General features: G+C 43.1%; 1 protein-coding gene across 2 annotated transcripts; it reads left to right on the plus strand.

Annotated features, from left to right (window-relative positions):
• Positions 1-351: 351 nt before the first annotated feature.
• LOC142956329 (rap guanine nucleotide exchange factor 4-like) lies at positions 352-20,108 on the plus strand. 2 transcript variants are annotated; one of them, XM_076097859.1, is made up of 30 exons: positions 352-969; positions 4,953-5,095; positions 5,917-6,005; positions 7,111-7,257; positions 10,729-10,801; positions 11,116-11,171; positions 12,134-12,240; positions 12,336-12,457; positions 12,847-13,030; positions 13,572-13,656; positions 14,175-14,235; positions 14,624-14,700; positions 15,273-15,419; positions 15,794-15,888; positions 15,991-16,076; positions 16,330-16,408; positions 17,012-17,162; positions 17,252-17,340; positions 17,451-17,478; positions 17,568-17,643; positions 17,738-17,884; positions 18,034-18,131; positions 18,269-18,394; positions 18,713-18,891; positions 18,999-19,089; positions 19,190-19,240; positions 19,441-19,528; positions 19,638-19,702; positions 19,820-19,874; positions 19,981-20,108. In XM_076097859.1, exons 1-30 carry the CDS (start codon positions 902-904, stop codon positions 20,106-20,108), a joined length of 2,991 nt encoding a protein of 996 aa, XP_075953974.1. In that variant the 5' UTR covers positions 352-901. The 2 variants fall into 2 exon arrangements, with proteins under 2 accessions (XP_075953974.1, XP_075953975.1); XM_076097860.1 differs by having other exon boundaries at positions 11,116-11,135.
• Positions 20,109-21,745: the final 1,637 nt, after the last annotated feature.

The following is a 21,745-nucleotide window of genomic DNA, read 5'->3' on the forward strand; positions in this document are numbered from 1 at the left end:
ACTACTCTAACATTGGGAAACCATGGGGCCCTTTTCCCCAAATTTGCAACGCGCAATCTGCGATTTCACTTCATGAGATATTTACCTCGCCGGTGAATTTTGACATTTTTAACTGGTCAAATCGAATGATCATATGGCACGAGCGTGCAGGAACCCTGTGGGACTGCAGGATTCATTTGCAATTTGCGAGTGACAATCATTTTTCAAAACAAGTCGCTGCCACTGTTAGCGACCAGCATGCAACCACTGCTCGCAAATCACTTTTGTGAAACAAGGCCCTTGTTGGAAAATGAACGTTTTGATTGTTTACATTCCAATGTTCTCTCTACAGCATCACACCCTAAAGTCACACCAGAGCAACCGAGGCCAACCACAGATGACAAGGGGCACTTGTGCCGCCCTGCACACACCACCCATGTGCACACCACTGGTGCACACGCCCACCATGTGCACCATGTATTGAAATATTTGATCAAATACATATTTGAGTTTGTTGATATTGCTTAACAGATATATTATCATACAGTAGGTCTAAATTCTATTTCTGAGCCTTATATGTCCTAGCAGGCTACATTGTACTATTAGGCCTACAACTGAACTGTTAATGTATCCTTTATTAATTGCTCCAACAGGCAATTATTATTTCTCCGAGCACAATGTGTTTTTTTATTTTTTTTTTATTTTTTTTTTTTAGCCCTACAGTTGCCCTCCAAAGCCCCATAAAGACCATGCCACGATGAAGGCAGCAGCAGCAGCAGCAGTCTGTAGTTGCGTGAGGCAGCTCGAAGCAGAGGGGCGGGGAGGGGGCGCAGCAGGAGCGCACGTTCATTAGCGACCACCGACAACCGGGGAAGCTTCCTCCGTCAGCATCGCGGCGTGCAACCGACACACGACCGGGAAGATGGTCGCGGTGCAGACGTCCCCTAACTCGTCTCCGTCGGCGGAGTGGATATGCTGCCTGGATAAAAGGTGGGTGAATTACGCTACACGAGTACACGTCCACGCCGCGCATCCACACACGCAGCGATGGCTGTGTTTTCTCAACCTCTCTTTCATTCATTCGCGTCAACGTGGATCAATCGCAACCGGCGATCGCTGCGTGTGCAGAGTGTGAGTGTGCAGTAATGGCACGACGGGCTTTGTTTTCAGCCTGCTATAGGTTACTGTCATTTTCAGGGGATAACTAGCCCTCAGACAGTGATGGTAAAGGCTGCAGTGCCTAAAAAAAATTACACCCTCTCGCTTTTGCATCTGCACGGTCGAAAAGGCGTTGGTGGCTTCGAGGATGTCTCCACACTGCATGGGCTGAGAGATGGCTGATTAACGCACATGGTTTATGTCTTTCTGCTTAAATCAAACAGTCATACATTTTTAAAGTACTACCGTGGCGTGCATGTTGGAGATTTTCTCAAAATATGGATTTGTGGCAGACATGTGCATTGTTGTTTTTTTTCCATTTTTGACACAATGCTGCATGTGAGGGTGTATTTGTCTGATCTGACTGAACAGGTTAGAATAATTGAACAGCCAGTTTACAGAATAATTATGAACAACTCTTCACAATCCAGAAGCTGAAGTGTTTCGAAACCCTTTTAGTCCCTTACTGTGTCTGTCCAGTTAACATTAAATGTCTGTGCCCCAAAAAGCATACTATCCAAGGGAGAGAGCTTGAATAAATGAAGAGGATGAAAGGTCAGCCATACACTAAGTACTGTAGATGATGCACCTCACACCTCAAACAAACAATGATGCATAAGACGTGCCACCTACAGCTCACACCCACACACACTGTAGCCTACACACCTCGCTATGACACATCCCCACGTTACTATTGGCAACCTGAAGCTACCATCTTGTCCTCACCTGTCATAACGACTGGATACGTGATCTAAGTGCCGTTATGTTCTGTCATTGATAGAAGTAATGAAGTGTAGGGCTGCAACTACCGATGACTTTCATATGTCATTAATCTGATTGTCGTTTTCGCGATCAGCTGATCTATAAAATATATTCTCAGGTGACAGCTTCCCATTGCTTGTTTTATTTGGACCAAGATCTAAAGATATTCAATTTTCTATCATAAAATATTTAAATAACCACCAGCTATTCATATTTGAGGAGCTGGAACCACTACATTTTTGCTTAAATAATTCATTCAACTGCCAATTAATTTCTTCTCGATTAGTCGTCGAATTGTTTCAGCGTTAGTCAAGCGTGACTTGTTGTTGGATGTGGAGAATTGAGTAACGTATGACATAAAATCATAGTGAGAGGGGTGTGATTCTTACTGTGCTGACATGTTTACAGTCTGGTGTTTACGATAAATCAACTACCAAACAGAACAGAACAACACTGTATATAATCAACTAAATGCAGCAGATATGCAGCAGTAGGTGGATGTCAGTGAGGACAGCCAGGGTTGTAAGATTAGACCGGACAGTATCTTGGATATTGTAGACCACTCAGTGCTCCTCAGCTATGTGCACCTCCTCATTCAATCAATACCCATCAGTGTGTGTCTGTGTGTGTGTGTGTGTGTTTGAGAGCTTTCGTCAACAGTAACTGTTGACGTGAAGAGAGGCGGAAGCTAAAAGAAAGACAGAGGTTAAGATAGGACTGTCTCTAATATATCTGTCCGAAGACATTTATTGCCAGTGAGTGTGAAGTATGTGAGATAAGGTGAGATTTCTTTTGCCCCGGGCAGGTAATAGACGGTCCAGTCAACACACGCACAGCACTGGTCCAGATGCCGGTTGAGGTTTAATGTCAGTCTGCGGCAGGAAAAAATAGAATCGCAGAACATCGTGACCAGTTCACACACAGTCTGAGACAAAAGAAGAAAAAAAAGTCTTCAGTTAAAGCTATGGTCTCATATAAATATTATGGAGGTTCATTTGCAAATATGACGAGGCTGGATGAGTACATTTATGAGTACTTTAATATTCAGCGTGTTTAACAGGATCGCAGTTTGGTAGCGGTCATGCGGATGGGTGTCAAAGGAAACGCGCATACAATTCAAGGGTATCTCTGCTACAGTAATGTGTTCATCTGCCAGCTCGGGGGAATCTGTTGTGTTGAGGCTGTCTGGCGTTTTGGCTGCCTGCCACAAATCAACCTATGATTTATTTGTCTCCCAGATGGATGTTTCCTGAAACAGTCTGCAAGAACCTTCTGGTTGTCTCTCGATTTTCTCTTCAGTGTGCCGGTCGATTTTGTAAATCCCGAACGCGCGCGTGTGTGTGTGTGTGTGTGTGCGGCCATCATTTGTGGTTGAAAGCTGAGATCTCTGCTGAAATACAGAGCAGGAGGCTGAGGAAGGGAGAAGTCAAAGAAGAGAGACAAGAGGGATGGAGGGTGAGTGGGATAAGGTGAACAGCTCTCAGGTCACATCTGTCTCTCACCAACAGGGGAGGCAGATTTCTCTGGACAGGCAGGGAACGAGCAAAGCGCAAGACAACGACAAAGAGGACAAGGATACGACCAGGGGATTATAACTGACGGATCTTAACAGTTTCACTGTAGACGGATGGGTGAAGGGTGATGCCGGTATTGCCCATTCAACCCCGTAGAGTTAACCTCCCTGTCTCCCCCGATTGCAGTGTGTGGGAGTCCACCTGTCTACACCATTAACCCCCAGCCTACACTGGGATATGACGCTCTGTCGGAGCACCCAAGGCCAATACACAGGCAGTGGGAGGATGATTGGAGGATGAGTCAGAGACGAAAAAAAAAGGGATAAAAAGACAGAGAGAGAAGGCAAAGGCACATCTGTAACAGCCATGAGCTCGTGGCAGTTGTGGGACTGGAAGATGTGCTGTGCAGTGCGGCCCTCGAGGCTAAGTCTGTGTTTATCTGGGAGTACCGTCCTGGCTACGGAGGACAATCTACTACTGCTCGGAGACACAAATACATTTGTGTTTATCTCTGTATGTACATGTGCGTGTGGGTAAGAGGGGAGTCATCGCTGCCTGTGAGCTTGCAAAGCAGGAATAAAGGGATAATAATGGGTGGATGGATACAAGGAAAAGTGGATGTGCCAGTAATGTAGAGGACAAAATGGGTAGCTTACAGAAGAAGAGGGCAAGTCTTGGAAGGGGGAGAGGAGAAAAATGGATGGAGATTAGAGAAGTGTTTAGTGGAGGCAGACAGAAAAGAGAGAGCTGGAAGGAAGGGAAGAGGAAGAGAGCTGAGGGAGGAGAGGGGATAGAGCGCCTCTCCTCTGTGACGGAAGGCGCACACACTGCATTAGCTATTCTTTATGAACACACGCGCACACATGCGCAAGGATGGGAAAATAAGTGAATGAGTGGGGCTAACTGCAGTGTGTGTTACTCTGAGGCGTGTTGGCTCTGTCGTTTGTTCTCCACCACATTGCAGAGCAGAATGTTTAAGCTCTCATATCAAACTTCTGTGGGTTCTCCCATGTAGACGTCCAATAATGACGTGTTTCTGTGTGTGTATTCAGATTTAAGTGTATTAGGAGTAGCAGCAGTACAAATGAGATCTTACATCAACACCCTGTGGGGGGTCTGAGCCGAGAGAAGTAACGCCTGCAGCGTTCCACTGTTATCGTTGAGACACCATGCCGAACAATGAAGCAGCGTGCACACACACACACACACACACGCACACAAACGCACACAAACATGGGTAACACTAAAACCACGGAGCTTCCTTTTATCTCTGAAGGACAATTCCAACCATATTGTCATGTTTTAGTCCATTAACTGCTGATATTTAGCGTTACTGTGAGCCGCTTTCCAAAGCATTCTGTGCATTCTTGATTGATTTCTTACCCTCCATGCAGCAACAGACTCGCTTAAAATAGATAATCCATCACAGTGAAAGTGACATCAGTTAATCATTTTGTTTAAATAGTTTTGCAGTTAATTTGAAAAACCACCGATGAGGTTCTTCAACACCTAATGTTCGATCTGTTCTTCCCTGCACAGGCCCTCTGAGCGCTCGGGAGAGGATGTGGACATTATCCTGACCAGATTGAGAGAGGTCAAAGCCTTCCATAGGTTCCCACCTCCGCTCTTACTGCAGATCTGTGCCTGTGCCTTCTATGAATGCCTGGAGAAAGGCATCACGTGTATGTACATGTGTACACACACACACACACAAAATGGTTGGATTATGAAATGAAATACGGATTTGGTTTGGAGGATGACAATAGATGTTTTTCACGGTGTCATGCTCGGAATAGCTCTCCATAGTAAAGCATCGTCATGCAGTATATTCAGTGTATTGCAAAGCACTGTTATTTTAGTTCACGTGTACACAACTCTCCGCACACAAATCATGCAAGCCTTATTCAACACATTTGTAGAATAAAGATGTTACTTATTGCATTGTTGATTAATCTGTCGATTACATTTAAAATTATTGTTCAGTTTATAATTTAGATATTATATATATATAGATGTTCTTACTCTTAAAAGAGAGAACATCTTTCCCAAATTTGAGAAGCTGGATCCAGTGAATGTCAGGCATTTTTGCTTAATAAATGATTTTCACAAAAAATCAAGTTGTTTTAAGTCAAGTTTAAATCAAGTTGTTTTAGCTCTAAACCTTTGCAACTATTTTTTTTTTATTTGTTTGAACCTACAATACAGTGGGCACATCCTCCTTTTTAATTAAGCATAGATAACAACAAAAAATATATTTTTTACAAAAGAATTATCTAATATCTAAAGCATAACTTAACTCGTCCTTAACATACTGAATTGTTGGCATACTGATATTTAGGATATTTTTGGATTTGTTTCACATTAACACGAGGTTTTGAAAAAGACTCAATACTTTGAAACAGAAACTTTGTGTGTTTTAGAAATTCAACTAAAATATCCGAACCAATGTAAGAGCCTGAGTAAGCTGCACTTTATAGTGTTTTATGTATTTTACTGTCCGCAGTGTTTCGACAGGGAGACATAGGCACCAGCTGGTATGCTGTCCTGTCTGGCTCTCTGGATGTCAAAGTGTCAGAAACTGCCAACCACCAGGTAAGATCAGACTCAAGAGACTTTATTCCTACTAAGCTGGTAACACGGCTAATGAAAATGAATCTTTGAAACATGTTGGGTCTTTTAATGATTCAGCCACCATAATAAAGGCTTTTTGATACTTCCGTCCTTGTTGTTTTTAACATTTTAGAGGGCCTGGATTGCCTTCCTGTTCATCCTAATAAAAATGAATATCCCATGAATATTCCCATTTATATACAACCGTGCAAACTGTTGACTAGTTGGTTTGCACAACCAGTGAACAGTGTACTGTGGGGCCGTGTGTCGCAAACTACCATAAAATTGAGAAACATTTTCTGAACATGCTATATACATAAAACTCAGATGATATCGGCATATCCCACACGTCCTAATCGGAAAATGCTCCTTTCGGAATAAGGCCTAATTCAAACGGAACATGCCGTTTTTTACGACCCATATCAAATTCGGAATATTGCCATATCCTGAATTGGCTCATGTCTTCCTGCTTAAATATGCCAAAGCAAAGCTGCCACAGCACAGAAAACCAGTCCACTGAGAATTGTGCTTTCTGCTGCATGCTTTACCCTTCATGACAGAGTGTGGAAAAATGGTTCAACTGTACAGTACATATAGAGGAGAAGAGGGACGTGTGGGAAAAGAGAAAGGATTTGTTCCCAGTTAAAGACAGATAAGAAGCCCCTCCATTGTGAAATGTCCTTTTCATGCATGTAGCCCTAAAGAGCCATTGGTGGCCTAGTTTCTGAGGCTATATTTGAAATGTCAGTTTGGACAGCTGAAAAGGTATTTGTCTAAATCACTGGAGTGTGGGACTATGTGTGCACACGTTAATGCGTGTTTACTTGCCTCTAGCCTGTCCAATAATATACAGCACCCAGAGATGTTTGCCTCCCAGGAGACTCTGTTTACCTGGCCCTCATATTTGAAACCATTTGCATTATTTACCATATATTAATCTGTCTGCTTTTCATGTAAGCAGAACTATGTAGTAAAACCATTACTCATTTGATCTTATTTAAGCCTTCCATTGAAACACGTATTGACTCCCACACATTCATTGTCTAATAAGCAATAGTCAAATGCAATATGTTGCGTTTGTGTGCAGGATGCAGTCACTATCTGTACTCTTGGGATTGGGACAGCGTTCGGGGAGTCCATCCTGGACAACACGCCGCGCCACGCTACAATTGTCAGCAGAGAGACCAGCGAGCTGCTCCGTATCGAGCAGAGGGAATTCAAGAGCCTCTGGGAGGTGAGAGACGAACTGTATGAGCGACTCTACTGCACGTAGCTGGGAGTATGAGCTGGAACTTCATGATTCAGCATGAACTCTGTCTCGGTAGCGTACCGAAAGCTTTCCATCTTTGAAAAACGTTTCCCTATTGAGGCGGCAATTTCCACACGACCTACCGCTGTAATTGTGTCTTTAACCACGAGGGGGCTGTCCACCATAACGGTGCCTTTCTGTATCCACCCGTTGGCTTCACACGTCAGGTGACACGCATCACTGAGCTGATAAAGGCATGAACAGAGAGAGAGAGGAGTGTGTATGTACAATTCATGCCTTTATGTGCTTTCTGTGTTGTGCTGGATGTGTATTGTTTTCAGAGCTTAATTCAGAGCTTGTTGTGGCTTAGTGCAGTATTTATTGATGATGCATCAAGAGCAATACAGTTATGTGTTGTATGTTTAGTGCAGGCAGTGTAGTGGGAATCTAAAAATATCAAAAGCAGGGATCCCTTTTTTTTTATTGTCTGACTCAAATGCATATTGAATCTAAATATTACTCCTTACACCTCCATGAATAAAACGTCTGTGTGTTAGGGTTTCCTCCCGGGCTCCGGTGCTTATGATTTCATTTCAACACACTTAGATTGTGTTACGACAGTAAAGAGGAGGTTAGATAGTATCCTACGGCAATGTGACTAATCCTCATTCGGCTTTTTTTCATTAAGAAATTGTAGAAATATACGGTGAATGACATTTTTGACAGGTCACTGCAGGAAGAGCACAGGAGTAATTAACATCATTACTTACACCTGTGCTTTTCCTGTTATTACAAATCAAACTGGCCTATTGAGATAAAGAACGAGTTACAGTGATCTGTATTCATGAATATATGGTACAAAAAGATATGACTTATACTTTGCAGTAGATCCTAATCAAATGCAGACACTGGGGGCATTACAATAGGTAAGAGTATTAATATTGGTATATTACAGATCTAACTTCCATCAATTAAACACATCACACCTAAGAGGGGAAAAAACATAATACTGTTGAATTGATTGTCTTAGATGGAGTATAAAAACTCAGCAGATATATCCGATATTATGATACAGAGACTGTATCGTACACATTGGAGGATTCAGCAGTCAGTAACATGGCTTTGGCATTGTAGTAGTTGCTGCTCCGTGGGCCTCCATGTCAAGGTTACCCTCTCAGAGAGGAATAGCCGGCAGAGCAGTGAATCAGTTCAGTGTTGCTTCACAGTCGGCACCCGAAGGCTACACGCGTCTGCCCTGTTGTTTGGTCAGGCAGTTTGTTAATTCTGTCAAATCCAAATCTGTTAGTCTCTAAATTTAATCAATTTTGTATCAATTTGTATTCTCACATTATTGGTTTCATACGTACAATTGTCATAGGTTATTTTATTCTTAATTGTAGGGGAAGTTGTTTTCCTTGTTCTTGTTCACATTGAGGTCAGAGTTCCAGAAAGATTACGAGTGCTGAAGGACATTTACTCACTTTACATGAGTAAAAATGTTTCAAAGGTCATTGTAAAGGTGCTAAACTCCACATTCAGAGCATATCTATGATTGAGGTATGAATAAAAATGTTTTTTTGTGAATCTAAAATGAATATGACTGTGGGCATTGTTTTATTTCTGTTGACAAACCCTCTTTGTAAAAGGTTTCTCGATAAAAAAATACAACTGTCTTGATGGCTTTTCTGCTTCCGGTGTCAGTACAAAGCAGATTTCTCTATTCATTGTTGCGATATCTCCACTTCTGACGCAGGAAGAGATAAAAGCGAGATAAGACAATAATTGGTTATTGAAGCGTGTCTGCCATATTATTATTGGGCGTGTAGTGTGCTTGTTTGTCAACTAAGTGCACTCAGTCTCCCTTATCTGCTGTCTATTTTAGGACAGTAGACAAAGAGCAGAAAACATAGCCCGAAGGTTGTCCTCGTTTTGAAATCTAATTCAGCTCATAGTAAAAGGATCTTTGTGTGGATTGTGTGTATGTGTGTGTGTGTGAATGGACTAATTTGTGTGCATGTGCTAGTGTGTGACGAGGACTAGAAAGCCAGGGGATGAATGCAGTCATGTGTTTGATGAAAAGATGAAAGGAAAAACAGCGCTGCTCCCATAATTCTAACACCAAGTGAAAGAGGGATGAAAAAACACGATGTTAATGTTAAACAGTGTGTTTTTGACACACGCATGTAAACATATAGTATATCAAACAGCCAACTGGTTGGCCTGTACTCCGGCAAGTCTTTCTCTCTTTCTTTTGCCTTTCACCTGCCCTACATATATCCTGCCCACTTCCTCTCTCCTCTTGGCCATGTTGCCAGCTTCCTGTCTCTCCTCCCTCTCCATCCTCACCCTCGCTACTCCTTTCTTTTCCTCTTCTGTCTCCTTTCTCCTCCTAGCTCGGTCATACAGAGACTCTGGTCACCCTGGTAACCTGTGAGAGAAAAGTGGTTTGGTTCTTGGCTCGATCGCAGCGAGAAAGGAGGGGTGAGAGACACTGGGGCGACTGTGAGAGAGAGAGAGAGAGAGAGAGAGAGAGAGAGAGAGAGAGAGAGAGAGAGAGAGAGAGAGAGAGAGAGAGAGAGAGAGAGAGAGAGAGAGAGAGAGAGAGAGAGAGAGAGAGAGAGAGAGAGAGAGAGAGAGAGAGAGAGAGAGAGAGAGAGAGAGAGAGAGAGAGACTTGTTTTGAGCAGGATGCTATCCGGTGGCTTGTGTGTGTGAGTTGTAAAGTAGCAGAGGGCAGCTCTCTGGGTTTCAGTCCCTCCAGCATTAGGCGCGTGTGTTACCTCAGGTGAGTCTGTGGTGTGTATGTGGACTCAATAGTGTTGCACTGTAATGTTTCTGTACATTTTTATTTTTGTTGTCTTTTATAAAATGAAGTTGTTTAGCTATGTTTTCCTGACTGTGTGTGTGCAAGAAAAACAATGACGGGGTTGTTTGTGTCTTTAGGTCAAACAGATGCTCTCTGTGTCTCTGTCTGTAAGTGTGTGTGTGTGTGTTCGTCTTCCTGGCAGTTCTCAGATGGCATGGGCTGCTTGGTAATGACCTTGCAGAAGAGCACATTCAGGCTCAAAATGACCTGCTGTGTGTTAATCAGTGTCCCCGCCAAAGAAATGCAAGTGTATGTTCTTGTTCTGAACAGCTGTACGAGCGGCGTCTATACACATTTAGCAGCTCTGCGTGCTCTCATTAACCCCGGTTTGAAAGCTGCTGTGTGTGTGTGTGTGTGTGTGTTATATAATGTTCGTTGTTCTGCATGTAAATGATCTTGGTTGTACAAAGGGCTTTGTTTTGAGGGGCACTTGCATTGTGTGTCTCTTTAAAGTAGCGCTGTTTGTGCGTTGGAGAGGGACAGGAAGAAACTCAGTGGGTTTTTATGCTTTAATAGAGGATGGTATCTCATAAGTGATGCATCACAATAATCGAGTTGTCTTTTCTGATGCGTGTGTGTTTTATCTTGTAGAAGTATCGTCAGAGCTTGGCTGGACTGTTGGCCCCTCCTTATGGAGCTATGGAGAGTGGATCCAACAATGACAGTGAGTAGACACACACACATACACACACACACACACACACACACACAATGTTATACGTGTAGCATTTATTTATTTATTGGTTTATTTGATAAGGGACAGTGCACATTAATATAAACATTGCTGTAAATGCGCCAGAGTTAGCCAAGAGGCGATTTTTCATCTGTAGTCTTAAAGGTAGAGTAGCAGCAGAGCATGTTATAGCATCTACGTTACACAATGAACAGGTTGTATTTTTATGTTTGTGAATGGAAAGTATCTACATCCTGCAAAAATCTTCAATTCAGCTGAACAACATTTTTTTTTTTTCTCCTCAGGACTCACTGACAAAGACAACATGAACTCAGACTCTGCAAACAAAGCTCACAACAAGGTAAATGACTCTCTCCAGCCCACTGCTTGGAACCCAAGGGTTTGTCATTTGTGTAGAAAGTAAAAAAAAAAAAGAAAAAAAAAAGTTCAGCATGGCAACTTGATCCTTTAGATAAACTCTGCCAGCACGTTTCGGAGAGCTGTGCCCTTCCTCATGGCACACAAAGCCTGAATGGACCAAACTCACAACCAATATACTGTGGGCCAGGCAGCCTCAGTTTGTCTTGGATTTCTCTGCACCTCACTACTTGTGTCGGACATATGTGTGGACGGGGCATTGAGGGTCGAGTATATTCTAGTCTTGTGTTTTAGTCCCGGCCAGTAGATTTTGAATGTTTGATAAAATGCTGCAGTTGTGAACAGCGCAGAGAGAAGACAGGAAACCGAACCACAGTGTCCTAAAATTGTGCACTGCTGCATGCTCTCATGTTCGTGAATGAATCAGAATGCCAGAATGAATTTTGTGTGTGTGTGTGTGTGTGTGTGTGTGTGTGTGCGTGTGTGTGTGTGCGCGCGTTCAGAGAAGAGACAAGTGATGACTCACAGCTGTGATCCTCTGTAGTTATGCTAATGCTGGCTAATGCATGCACATGGAAGAAAGATCCCATCTGCCCAATTAGCAGATTCCTTTGTTGTTTTCAACAGCAGCTGTGTGTGAATACACATCTGCCTCTCTTTCTAAGGTGCAGGTGTGATCTGTAGAGGATGTGTTTGCATGTATGCACTGTGTTTTTTGCAAAAAAAAAAATTCTAGTACGAGCGTTGTTTTGTTGCTGCTTTACTGGATGTTACAAGCATTAACCTGCAATGCACACATTTACATTCCTTTAAAGAGTGTTTTAAAAAAAATCTAAATTAGCTTATTTTGTGTTACAGCCTGGAGTCGGCATAAGTGTTGACTCTTGGATTACAGATGACAAACAAGTTCACAACACTCTCCTAATGTCACTGTGTGTTCTATAGATCCCTTCAGAGAAGCTGCAAAGGGCGGGGAAGGTTCTCCGTAACGCCATCCTGTCCAGAGCCCCACACATGATTCGGGACAGGAAGTACCACCTCAAGACATACAGGTAGGAACACGTGTGTCTTGTGTGTTTACAAAGAATTATGCATACAACAGCTTTAGAAAATGATTGGTGTGTGTGTGTGTGTGTGTGTATTGCAGACAATGCTGTGTCGGCACAGAGCTGGTGGATTGGTTGGTGCTGCAGAGTGCCTGTGTTCTCACACGGTCCCACGCTGTTGGGATGTGGCAGGCACTACTAGAAGAAGGGGTGCTCAACCACGGTAACTAAATATTTAGCTTTCTCAGCATCAGTGTGTGCTGTTTAGTTTCAAGGCACTGCACAGTTGCCGTAACACACAATAGTCACTTCCCAAACCTCTATTGCAAAGCAGCCAAAAAGCATCTCTGTTTGACTTTGAGTGGTGGTTTTACTCATTCTGAACGTCAATCGCAGTGAAAGTGTCTGTATGAATACCAGCATGGAAATTAACTAGGAGATTTGAAGCAGGAGCAAAAAAAAAAAATAAATAGATTTCAATCTCAAATGCATACACTTCAAAGACGATGTCTCAAATGATGTTCAGAGATAAGAAAACAACTGTGACTGCTGAAAGTCACTAGGCGTGCACAGTACGTGTTCATGCAGTATTTGTGTTTGTCTGCTCTTCAGTGGACCAGGACCTGGGTTTCCAGGACAAGTACCTGTTCTACCGTTTTCTTGACGATGAGGATGAGGACACACCGTTGCCTAGTGAGGAGGAGAAGAGGGAGAGTGAGGAAGAGCTGCCAGAGACCATCCTCCTCCTCGCTCAGATTGGCCCTGACGCTCTGCTGCGCATGATCCTCAGGAAATCGTCAGTAACAATTAATAATATGGCGTGAACTTCCATTACACAGACATCACACTACTTATTGCATATATATTACTTTCTAGTAAGTAAAGAACTACTTTCCTGCCACTTTTCATACGGAATTTGCCTTTTAACTGCACTATTTCTTTTTTCTTCATATTTTAATTATGCTGTCGAGTTGGCATACTGAACCAAATGGAATCCAAAACCGACTTGTGTAATATTCACTGCTATTATGGGAAATAAATATGAACAAATCATCTGTAGTGGCTGCTTTCCAAACTGCAGCGTTATTTTAGCGTCAGGATGTGTCATTATTAATTTTACTGCAGTGTAATAAGAGGTGCATGAAATCGTCATGATGTGTTCATTCTGACAGTGTGTGTGTGTGTGTGTGTGTGTGTGTGTGTGTGTGTGTGTGTGTGTGTGTGTGTGTGTGTGTGTGTGTGTGTGTGTGTGTGTGTGTGTGTGTGTGTGTGTGTGTGTGTGTGTGTGTGTGTGTGTGTGTGTGTGTGTGTGTGTGTGTGTGTGTGTGTGTGTGTAGGCCTGGTCAGAGGACAGGGGATGACCTCGAGATCATCTATGATGAGCTGCTTCACATCAAAGCCTTAGCTCACCTCTCCAACACTGTGAGTCAGCCAGTCCACTTTTCTTTTAAAGGGACAGTACAGATTCCCCAAGAAGGCTGTTGATTGATCAGAACAACTTGCCACAGTCTTTTGGTTTTTAAGACCAGAAGGAGAAGTTGTAGTCACTAGCATTAGCATTTCTCTTACCAGTGTAATGGGACACAGTTTTCCACCAATCTGCCCTGTGTTGGCAAGACTTCATCATGTGGAGGAGTCCTTATGTCTGTGTTGTTGTTGTTGTTGTTGTTTTTCATGCTCCATGTAGTCCTAGAATCAAAATTACGTGTATATGTGAAACAGTTTTTTATTCCTCAATTTCCTTTTGAACACAGTGCTTATGAATATAAATATCAGCAAACTAAAAGCCTCATAAAGCTGTAATAATGTACTGTAAGGACCCCTCAGGTCTCTTTTAGTAATCCTTAAAAACCATGATCTGTGCATTTTACTGGTCTCTCACATATTTCTGCAGTGTAGCTAAGTCCAGTATGACTTGAGCAGTGTGCTCTGGTTTGTAGGTGAAGAGGGAACTGGCGAGCGGCGTGATCTTCGAGTCGCATGCAAAAGCTGGAACCGTGTGTGAGTCTTCGCTTTGTCCACTTTGTCCTGGAATGCATTTTTGTTTGTGTACATAGTGAACAGAAGGGGTTTCCAAAGGCCGGCACAAAGCTCACGCAAAACTGAGACAACTGAGTCAGTTACTGTAATTTGCTCTGGCCTCCAATTTGAGTTTTTATTTTACTGTGTTTTGGCAACTTGTCATCATTAAAAAGTATGCCAAATGATCCATCAGCAGTTCTTACCTATGGAGGTGCAGAAATCACTGGATTACTTTGCTCCCAAAGACATCTTAAAGATGTGACTATTCTTAAAGTGGGCCTCACAGTTTGAAGACCTCTGTTGTAGAGAATATATGTTTTAATCATGTATGTGGGGGTGATATAAGTTAGTCCTCTTTGTCTTCCAGTGTTCAACCAAGGAGAGGAGGGCACCTCATGGTACATCATCCAGAAGGGCTCTGTCAATGTGGTTATCTACGGCAAGGTGCGTGTGCGCTTGATTGCATTCATCCACCTGCATGCTTGCGTTTCTTTCGTTTGACACATGAGCATTGCTCAAGTTTTCTGCTCCATTTGGTGATGTCATCGGTATGAAATGGATTCAAGTGTGTAGCTGATCACGTCTGTATGGAGCAGACCAGCAGTATCTGCCCCGTCGGTCGGGGAAACACCAACAGTGGAGTTTGGCAAACTCTCTCTCACCATGACTCATCAGTATGATGGAATAGCTTAAGGGATTGTACGCATACACATTTTCACACCACACCGATTTACAACCACCGCACAGGCAGATGTACTGCACATACACATGCTCACGTGCGTGCATTAACTTTGATCACACAAACACATGCACCCTGCACACACACGCACACGCACACACGGACACATGGACAAGTACAGATGATTCATCTCAGGGTCGTGTGCTCCTGTGCCTTTCTGACTTTTCTTCAGGGCTTATGATGACTAATAAACTGTGTTTGTGTCTGAGCTTGTTTGTATGTAGGAGCGTGTTGGTTTATGTGTGCATTCATGTGTGTGTGTGTGTGTTTGTCTTAGGGTGTGGTGTGTACGCTCCACGAGGGTGATGACTTTGGGAAGTTGGCCCTGGTTACAGATTCGCCTCGAGCCGCCTCCATCGTCCTGAGAGAGGACAACTGTCACTTCCTTCGTGTGGACAAGGAAGACTTCAACAGGATACTCAGGGTAGGCAGATCAGATGGACATTTATCCTCTGATGGGATACGAGTGGAGTCAAACAAGCACCCAATGACTACCTTCATACCAAACTGTTACAAATACTGCTATCAGCAATGTGCATTCACAAAGTCACTGCTAAGCCGTCATTATTTCAGTTAACAGTAAGATGCATTCTGTCGAACACTATCTGAAATTCCATCATTTGGGCTGTCTGAAGCCTGTCACTGCACTAAATGCTCGGTGACGCTGCCTGACTGTGATGTTTGTCTCCCTCCTCTGGTCGAGGAGCTGTATTACATTTAAAAAAAAGCTGCCATTCCTTCATTTGACGTGGAGTGATATTACTGATGTTGTACATGCATTTTGTTGTGTTTTTTTAGGATGTGGAAGCCAACACAGTGCGGTTGAAAGAGCATGAACAAGCTGTGCTGGTGTTGGAAAAGAGTCCTCGCACCTCCACCCTGGGAAGCATCAAGTACGTGTGTTAGTGTGACGGGTCTTCCGTACATATTGAGAGAGTAAGTGTACAATAGAGTGAATCTCTCCCTCTGTCTCTTATCACCTCACCTTTTTGCAGATACACTGTGATATCAGGAACACCAGAGAAGATTCTCGAGCACTTCCTGGAGGCCATGAGGATGGACATACATCACAGTGAACCAGGTAGCCAAATAGAAAGATGTATTTTAGGCTATTAGGCACAATGCATTTTAAATAGATGGTTACCAGAGATAATCCAGACAAGTTATCAAATGCATCGTAATGAAAGAGGGAGGGATGGAGGGGACGGATAAGCAAACTCAATGGATTAATGATGAAGGCATTTTCACGACCGTTTAAATCTCTTGATTTCCCTCCTTTCCCCTCTGATTCTCCTCCCTCCTCCCTCTTGTCTGTTTCTCTTCTCGTCTGTTAGACCCAGCAGTAGATGATTTTATCCTGATGCACGGCATCTTCATGCCCAACAGCCAGCTGTGCCCTCTACTCATGGCACAATATCCTTTCTCCCTTTTCTTTATGTACGATATTTTACTTCTTTATTCACACCGTCAATGATATTCATCAGGTAGGTACACTCACAGATTTAGAACTGTTGACAACCACACAAAGACATGGACGGACATGTCCTTTGTTCACTGGATACTACGGTATAACGGTGCGACTGACAGCGACTTGGATTGTCCAATTCACCAGTTCCGTTTATGGAAGCGCTGAAGCAGCAGTTGAGCATCCAGCACTAATGAACTGCTCACAGAGTGAACCACCTCCCTTCACACCACAGTAACAAGATGTAACAACAGCTGCAGAGGTCTTTTCTGATTGTCTTAGTCATTGTAGTGCATGTGTTCAGCTACTTTACCACTGCTGCGCTGATGATTACACATAATAAACTTTTGTGAGGGTTAACTGCGGCCTTGAGTAGGTTGAAATACCATTTCTGTTTTCAGGAAAGTAGATCGTATCATACACTGGGTAATAATATGGATTTAGCCGCTGTAATGTTTCGCTCTTATCCATGCTGTGGTCGTACAGGTTTTGACCATCAGATAACATGTCACGGTCACCCTGTGTGTTATCCTCTTTAACCTTGTGTGCACCTACCATGCGGCATCTCCGCCCGGCTCTGAACAGGAGAGGTTGGAATATGCGCTCAACAGTAAGAGGAGGGTCCTCATTCTGGCCCTGCGCTGGGCTAACACACACACGTACATGCTGCAGGAGGAGCCTGCTGCAATCTCTTTCCTCGAGGTGACCAAAAGCAAGCTTTCGGATGCAGTAAGTTACATGACAGGTGGCGTGCCTGGTCTGAGTGTGATCCTTCCTCTCTGTCCCCGTAGGAGTTGTACGTGGGCTTATCAAACGATACTCGGATTTTGAGAGCTTTGAAAGATTTGATTCCCGACCTTGAGAAAGTCGTCACATTACAGTACGTTTCCCAGCTGCTGCACGTTAAGCTTTCACTGTGATGTGTTTTATGTACCAGCTACATTTATTGCATCTTTTTTTGTGTGTTTCTACACATTTTATATTTTGCAGTTCGGAAGAAGCAAAATCTATAAAAAAGGTACTTTCCAACATAATTCAATAGTACATTTTACATGTTCTCATGATGACGTGGATGGTGACTGTACACTGTCTTGTGTAATTCAACAGAAAACTCTAATACGACAGTTCAGCAATGGGGAGGAAAGGCTGCAGAAGAAGCAGCCCATTAGGAATCACGATGACAGTAAGTTAGTGTGTGTGTGTATATATTTGTATTCATTTAAGCGATCACATGCACATAGTATTGTATGTCAGTATTATTTTTTGTATGCGTCTAGTCCTGTTGAAGGTGTACTGTGGTGATCACACATACACCACTATCCGGGTTGCCGTGGCGGCGACTGGAAGAGAAGTGATCAGCGCCGTGGCCGACAAGCTTGGCACCACTGATGAGCTCGTGTTGGTCAACCTCAGCTCTGCGTGTGGTAAGAATACAGAGTGATTTGGATGTGGAAGAGCAATTCACAGCAGCATTACCTAAAAAAAAACCAGATCATAATCAGTTGTCTCTTGTTAAATAATATGCCCTGGAGACATGATGAGTACCTCTGAAGTACCTCTATTTCTGTTACAGAAAAACAAATCCTGAAGCCTAATGACGTTTCGGTGTTTTCTGCTCTGAGCATCAATGGCCGATTGTTTGCCTGTCCTCGGGACCAGCTCAACAGTCTGGTAAGAGATTCATGTTTCCTGTTTACATAGAACGTCCACTGTGGTTTTCATGAAATGGCTTTGCAGTAATATGTGAAGATTATTTTATGTGGTAATGAATTAGCACAAATGTGTGTATTTGTGTCTGTGTGTCTCAGACTCCTCTTCCAGACCAGGAAGGTCCCTCTGCAGGCTCCATGTCAACTTTTGAGCTGATGAGCTCGAAGGACCTGGCTTACCAAATGACGTTGTATGACTGGGAGCTCTTCAGCTGTGTGCATGAGGTATCATCACATATGCATATATACACATACTCAAAAACAACCCCAGGTCAGCAGTAGAAGACAAGCATGCACAGTGTTGCATAGAGTCTTATTTTACTCTTTGAAAGAAGAGTCCGGTATGGAGTCTGACCATACAAGTGTAACCTTTCACAGCAAGTTGGCTTTGTACAGGCCCTGTTCTACTCTGATGCTGCATCAATGTTCATGATAAAGAAAACACACAGGATTAATGCTCAATAGATGCAAGGTGGCAGGACCTGTCCACTGGATTAACTCCAAACCTGCTCCCCTTAATGTCCCCCCCCCCCCCCCCCCCAGCATGAGCTGCTCTACCACACGTTTGGCCGGCAGACCTTCAGAAGAACCACGGCTAATCTGGACCTGTTTCTGCGGAGGTTCAACCAGGTTCAGCTGTGGGTGGTCACTGAGGTGTGCCTCTGCGCACAGCTCAGCAAGAGAGTCCAGCTCCTCAAGAAGTTCATCAAGATAGCAGCACAGTGAGTGGTACCGGCTGGTGACTGTCGCACGCTTCATCCGTATGCTGGGTAAGACACCAAGATGACGAGATTCACTTTATGTCTCGCTTGTGTGCGTTTGTCCGTAGCTGTCGGGAGTTTAAGAACCTAAATTCATTCTTTGCCATCATTATGGGGATGAGCAACCCTGCTGTTAGCAGACTGAGCCAGACGTGGGAGGTAAGCTTTGTCTAATCTATGTCTGGATCTCCAGTGAACCTCGACTGTATTACACTATTCCTACATTCATGTCACTGAGATCTTCTGTTTTTCCCGACAGAAACTCCCCACCAAGTTTAAGAAGTTCTATGCCGAGTTTGAGAGCATGATGGTGAGTCGCATGGAATTCCATTCACCACTATTGTACTGGGTTGGCCACAGAAATCTATAGAGGGATTCATTTAAAACCAAAACCACACCAGAACTACCTGCACAGCTGTATCATTAAGGATAATTAAGAAAATGTGTTTTTGTAATTTGGGTGACCTGAGTTACAAATGTCTTAGACTCTGTTTATATGTTTGGTGACAGGACCCATCAAGAAACCACCGCTCCTACCGGATCACTGTCACCAAACTGGAACCACCAATCATCCCCTTCATGCCCCTCCTTCTCAAAGGTACGACTCAGTGTAGAGCAGCTATATTCTCAACCACCGGGCCAGGGCCCGCTGGTGATCGGAGGTACTGTTAAATGGTTAGATAAAATAAAAAATGATTTCTTTACAGACATGACATTCACACATGAGGGCAACAAGACCTTCATTGACAATATGGTCAATTTTGAGAAAATGGTGAGTTTCTGTGCACATTGAATGATTCATTTTAAGGATATGTTTTATGCGTCATACTGTTCTTCACTCACGTCGGATGTAATATCTAAAGAGCGTCTTATCCTTATCTCTTAACAGCGAATTATAGCTAACACAATTCGGCAAGTGAGGCACTGTAGAAGCCAACCGTTCAGTAAGTCTGCCTATTACTTCAATTTTTACCACATTTCCATGCTGGCTTTACACAAATCTTTCCAATCCCACTTTCCTTCCTTTTGTTTCCTCTCTTACTGCTTTAGATCCTGAGATATGCCAACCCAACAAAAATCAAGCAGACGTACGGGGTTACGTGAGGAAGCTCTGCGTGATTGACAACCAGAGGGCACTGACGCAGCTCTCCTACAGGATGGAGCCTCGCCGGACATGAGCTCCAACTCTTCCACCATCATCGCCTTCTCTGTGACGTTAGCATAAAAAAAAACACACACACACATTACCTGGATAAAATAACATGACTGGCCGTTGAGTAGCAAATCAGTCAATGACTTTAGCACCGCCGTGGGCTGTTATGGACGAAGGACTTAATACTGTGCCATTAAAAGCCTCTTCTTCCTGGACAGACAGAAACTGTTCAGCTGCTCTCTTGTCGCTGTGTCTCTGAAGGTTTTAACCGTAGTAGTTGTTACTGTTTGGGACCTGTTAGATAGAACTGTAATGTATAGAACTCGAATCAATACCCTGCATGACTGAACTTCATAGGCTTTGCGTTCTATACAGTGTATTTCTATCGGAGAGTCCTGTAATGTTGTGCTGCCCCAAATGAGCCCTAGTTTACAATATATTGCTGTACCTGCCTGTAAAGCAAACCTCACTCTCCTGATGCTCCATTCATAGACAGAAAACACCCATAAACTGTAGGTAACTAGAATCTTCATTTTGTCCTGTTGAATATGAAATCTGAAAGTATATTTACTTCATGAACTAAATGATTATATCCAAGTCTTTGAAAACCTTTGGGATTTGGTGTCCTTTGAGTAAATATCGGTGTCCCTTAACTAGTCGGACACTTCAACAACTAAACAGAGTATTAGTTTGATTAAAGCCCTCGTTGTATTGCAAACAGTGTTCAAATTTGTAACTACAGTATTGCGTTTTATTTTTGCATCGGAGTACAACTCCTGTCGAACATGAATTATTCTGGTTGATGAAGTTGGTATGATCTGTTCTGAGGTCAGTTGTATAACCAAATTGTACTCCTTTTGATTTGGAAGCACTGATCCTAGATGCGGAGTCTTAAAGGCAACTTATACTTTGAGGGGAAATCTTGTCATCTCAGTCCGTGTCATTTTTTATTTATATATATATATATATATATATATATATATATATATATATATATATATTTGGGTGTAGATTGTGAGCGTGTTCCTAATTTTCCTTTGATCTCAGGAGCTTCTGATGTGATAGTGTGTGTCGAGAACTGCCGTGAGGCTGGCTCTCTCCAGAGCCAGCCTGTAACTGTACTCGTGTGCGTGTGGTCTGCCTTGTAAATAAAAATAGCTAATTTAACAGTGCTTAAGCTTTGATGACATTCTTTAAAATGTGTTCTTTCCCCCACACATGGTAAGAAAGACTGAGGATGGCGATGCACACCAACATGTACAACTTCTTTAATACACACACACAGATTGGCTTCAGCTTAGAGGGGTGTTGAGTGACATCACTAGGAGGTTGCTTTCCAAAGGTTTGAAAGATGTGGCGGCGAGGGTCTAATGAACGACGCGATCAAGCTGCATTATGTGACTTGTCGGGGCATCCAGCATTTCTGGAGCTTGAAAAAGTCTGGACATCAGTATTATATGAGAGACATTTTCTTGTGAGTGACGAGAGGAACTTGTTTGCAATATGTGGATTAGAAATAGACAATATTGTGCACAAGTTTTGGTGCTGTAGTCAACTACTTTGGAGCGAATTAAGCGGCAACACTGACTTCCATGCTCCCCTGATGATCTCTGTCCATTTAGTCAAAACCTATTTCAAAGATAGAAATAAACTTTGACGCAG

Source organism: Anarhichas minor, unplaced genomic scaffold (genome assembly GCF_050575085.1).
Source record: "Anarhichas minor isolate MPS153535 unplaced genomic scaffold, ASM5057508v1 ptg000024l, whole genome shotgun sequence".
Lineage (NCBI taxonomy): Eukaryota > Metazoa > Chordata > Actinopteri > Perciformes > Anarhichadidae > Anarhichas > Anarhichas minor.

Excerpts from the sequence above, each read along its gene's own strand:
- LOC142956329 (XM_076097859.1), top strand. The coding sequence starts at position 902 with ATGGTCGCGGTGCAGACGTCCCCTAACTCGTCTCCGTCGGCGGAGTGG. Across the intron at positions 5,096-5,916 it reads CCTGGAGAAAGGCATCACGT|TGTTTCGACAGGGAGACATA; the intron begins GTATGTACATGT and ends TACTGTCCGCAG. Across the intron at positions 17,163-17,251 it reads CTGCAATCTCTTTCCTCGAG|GAGTTGTACGTGGGCTTATC; the intron begins GTGACCAAAAGC and ends CTGTCCCCGTAG.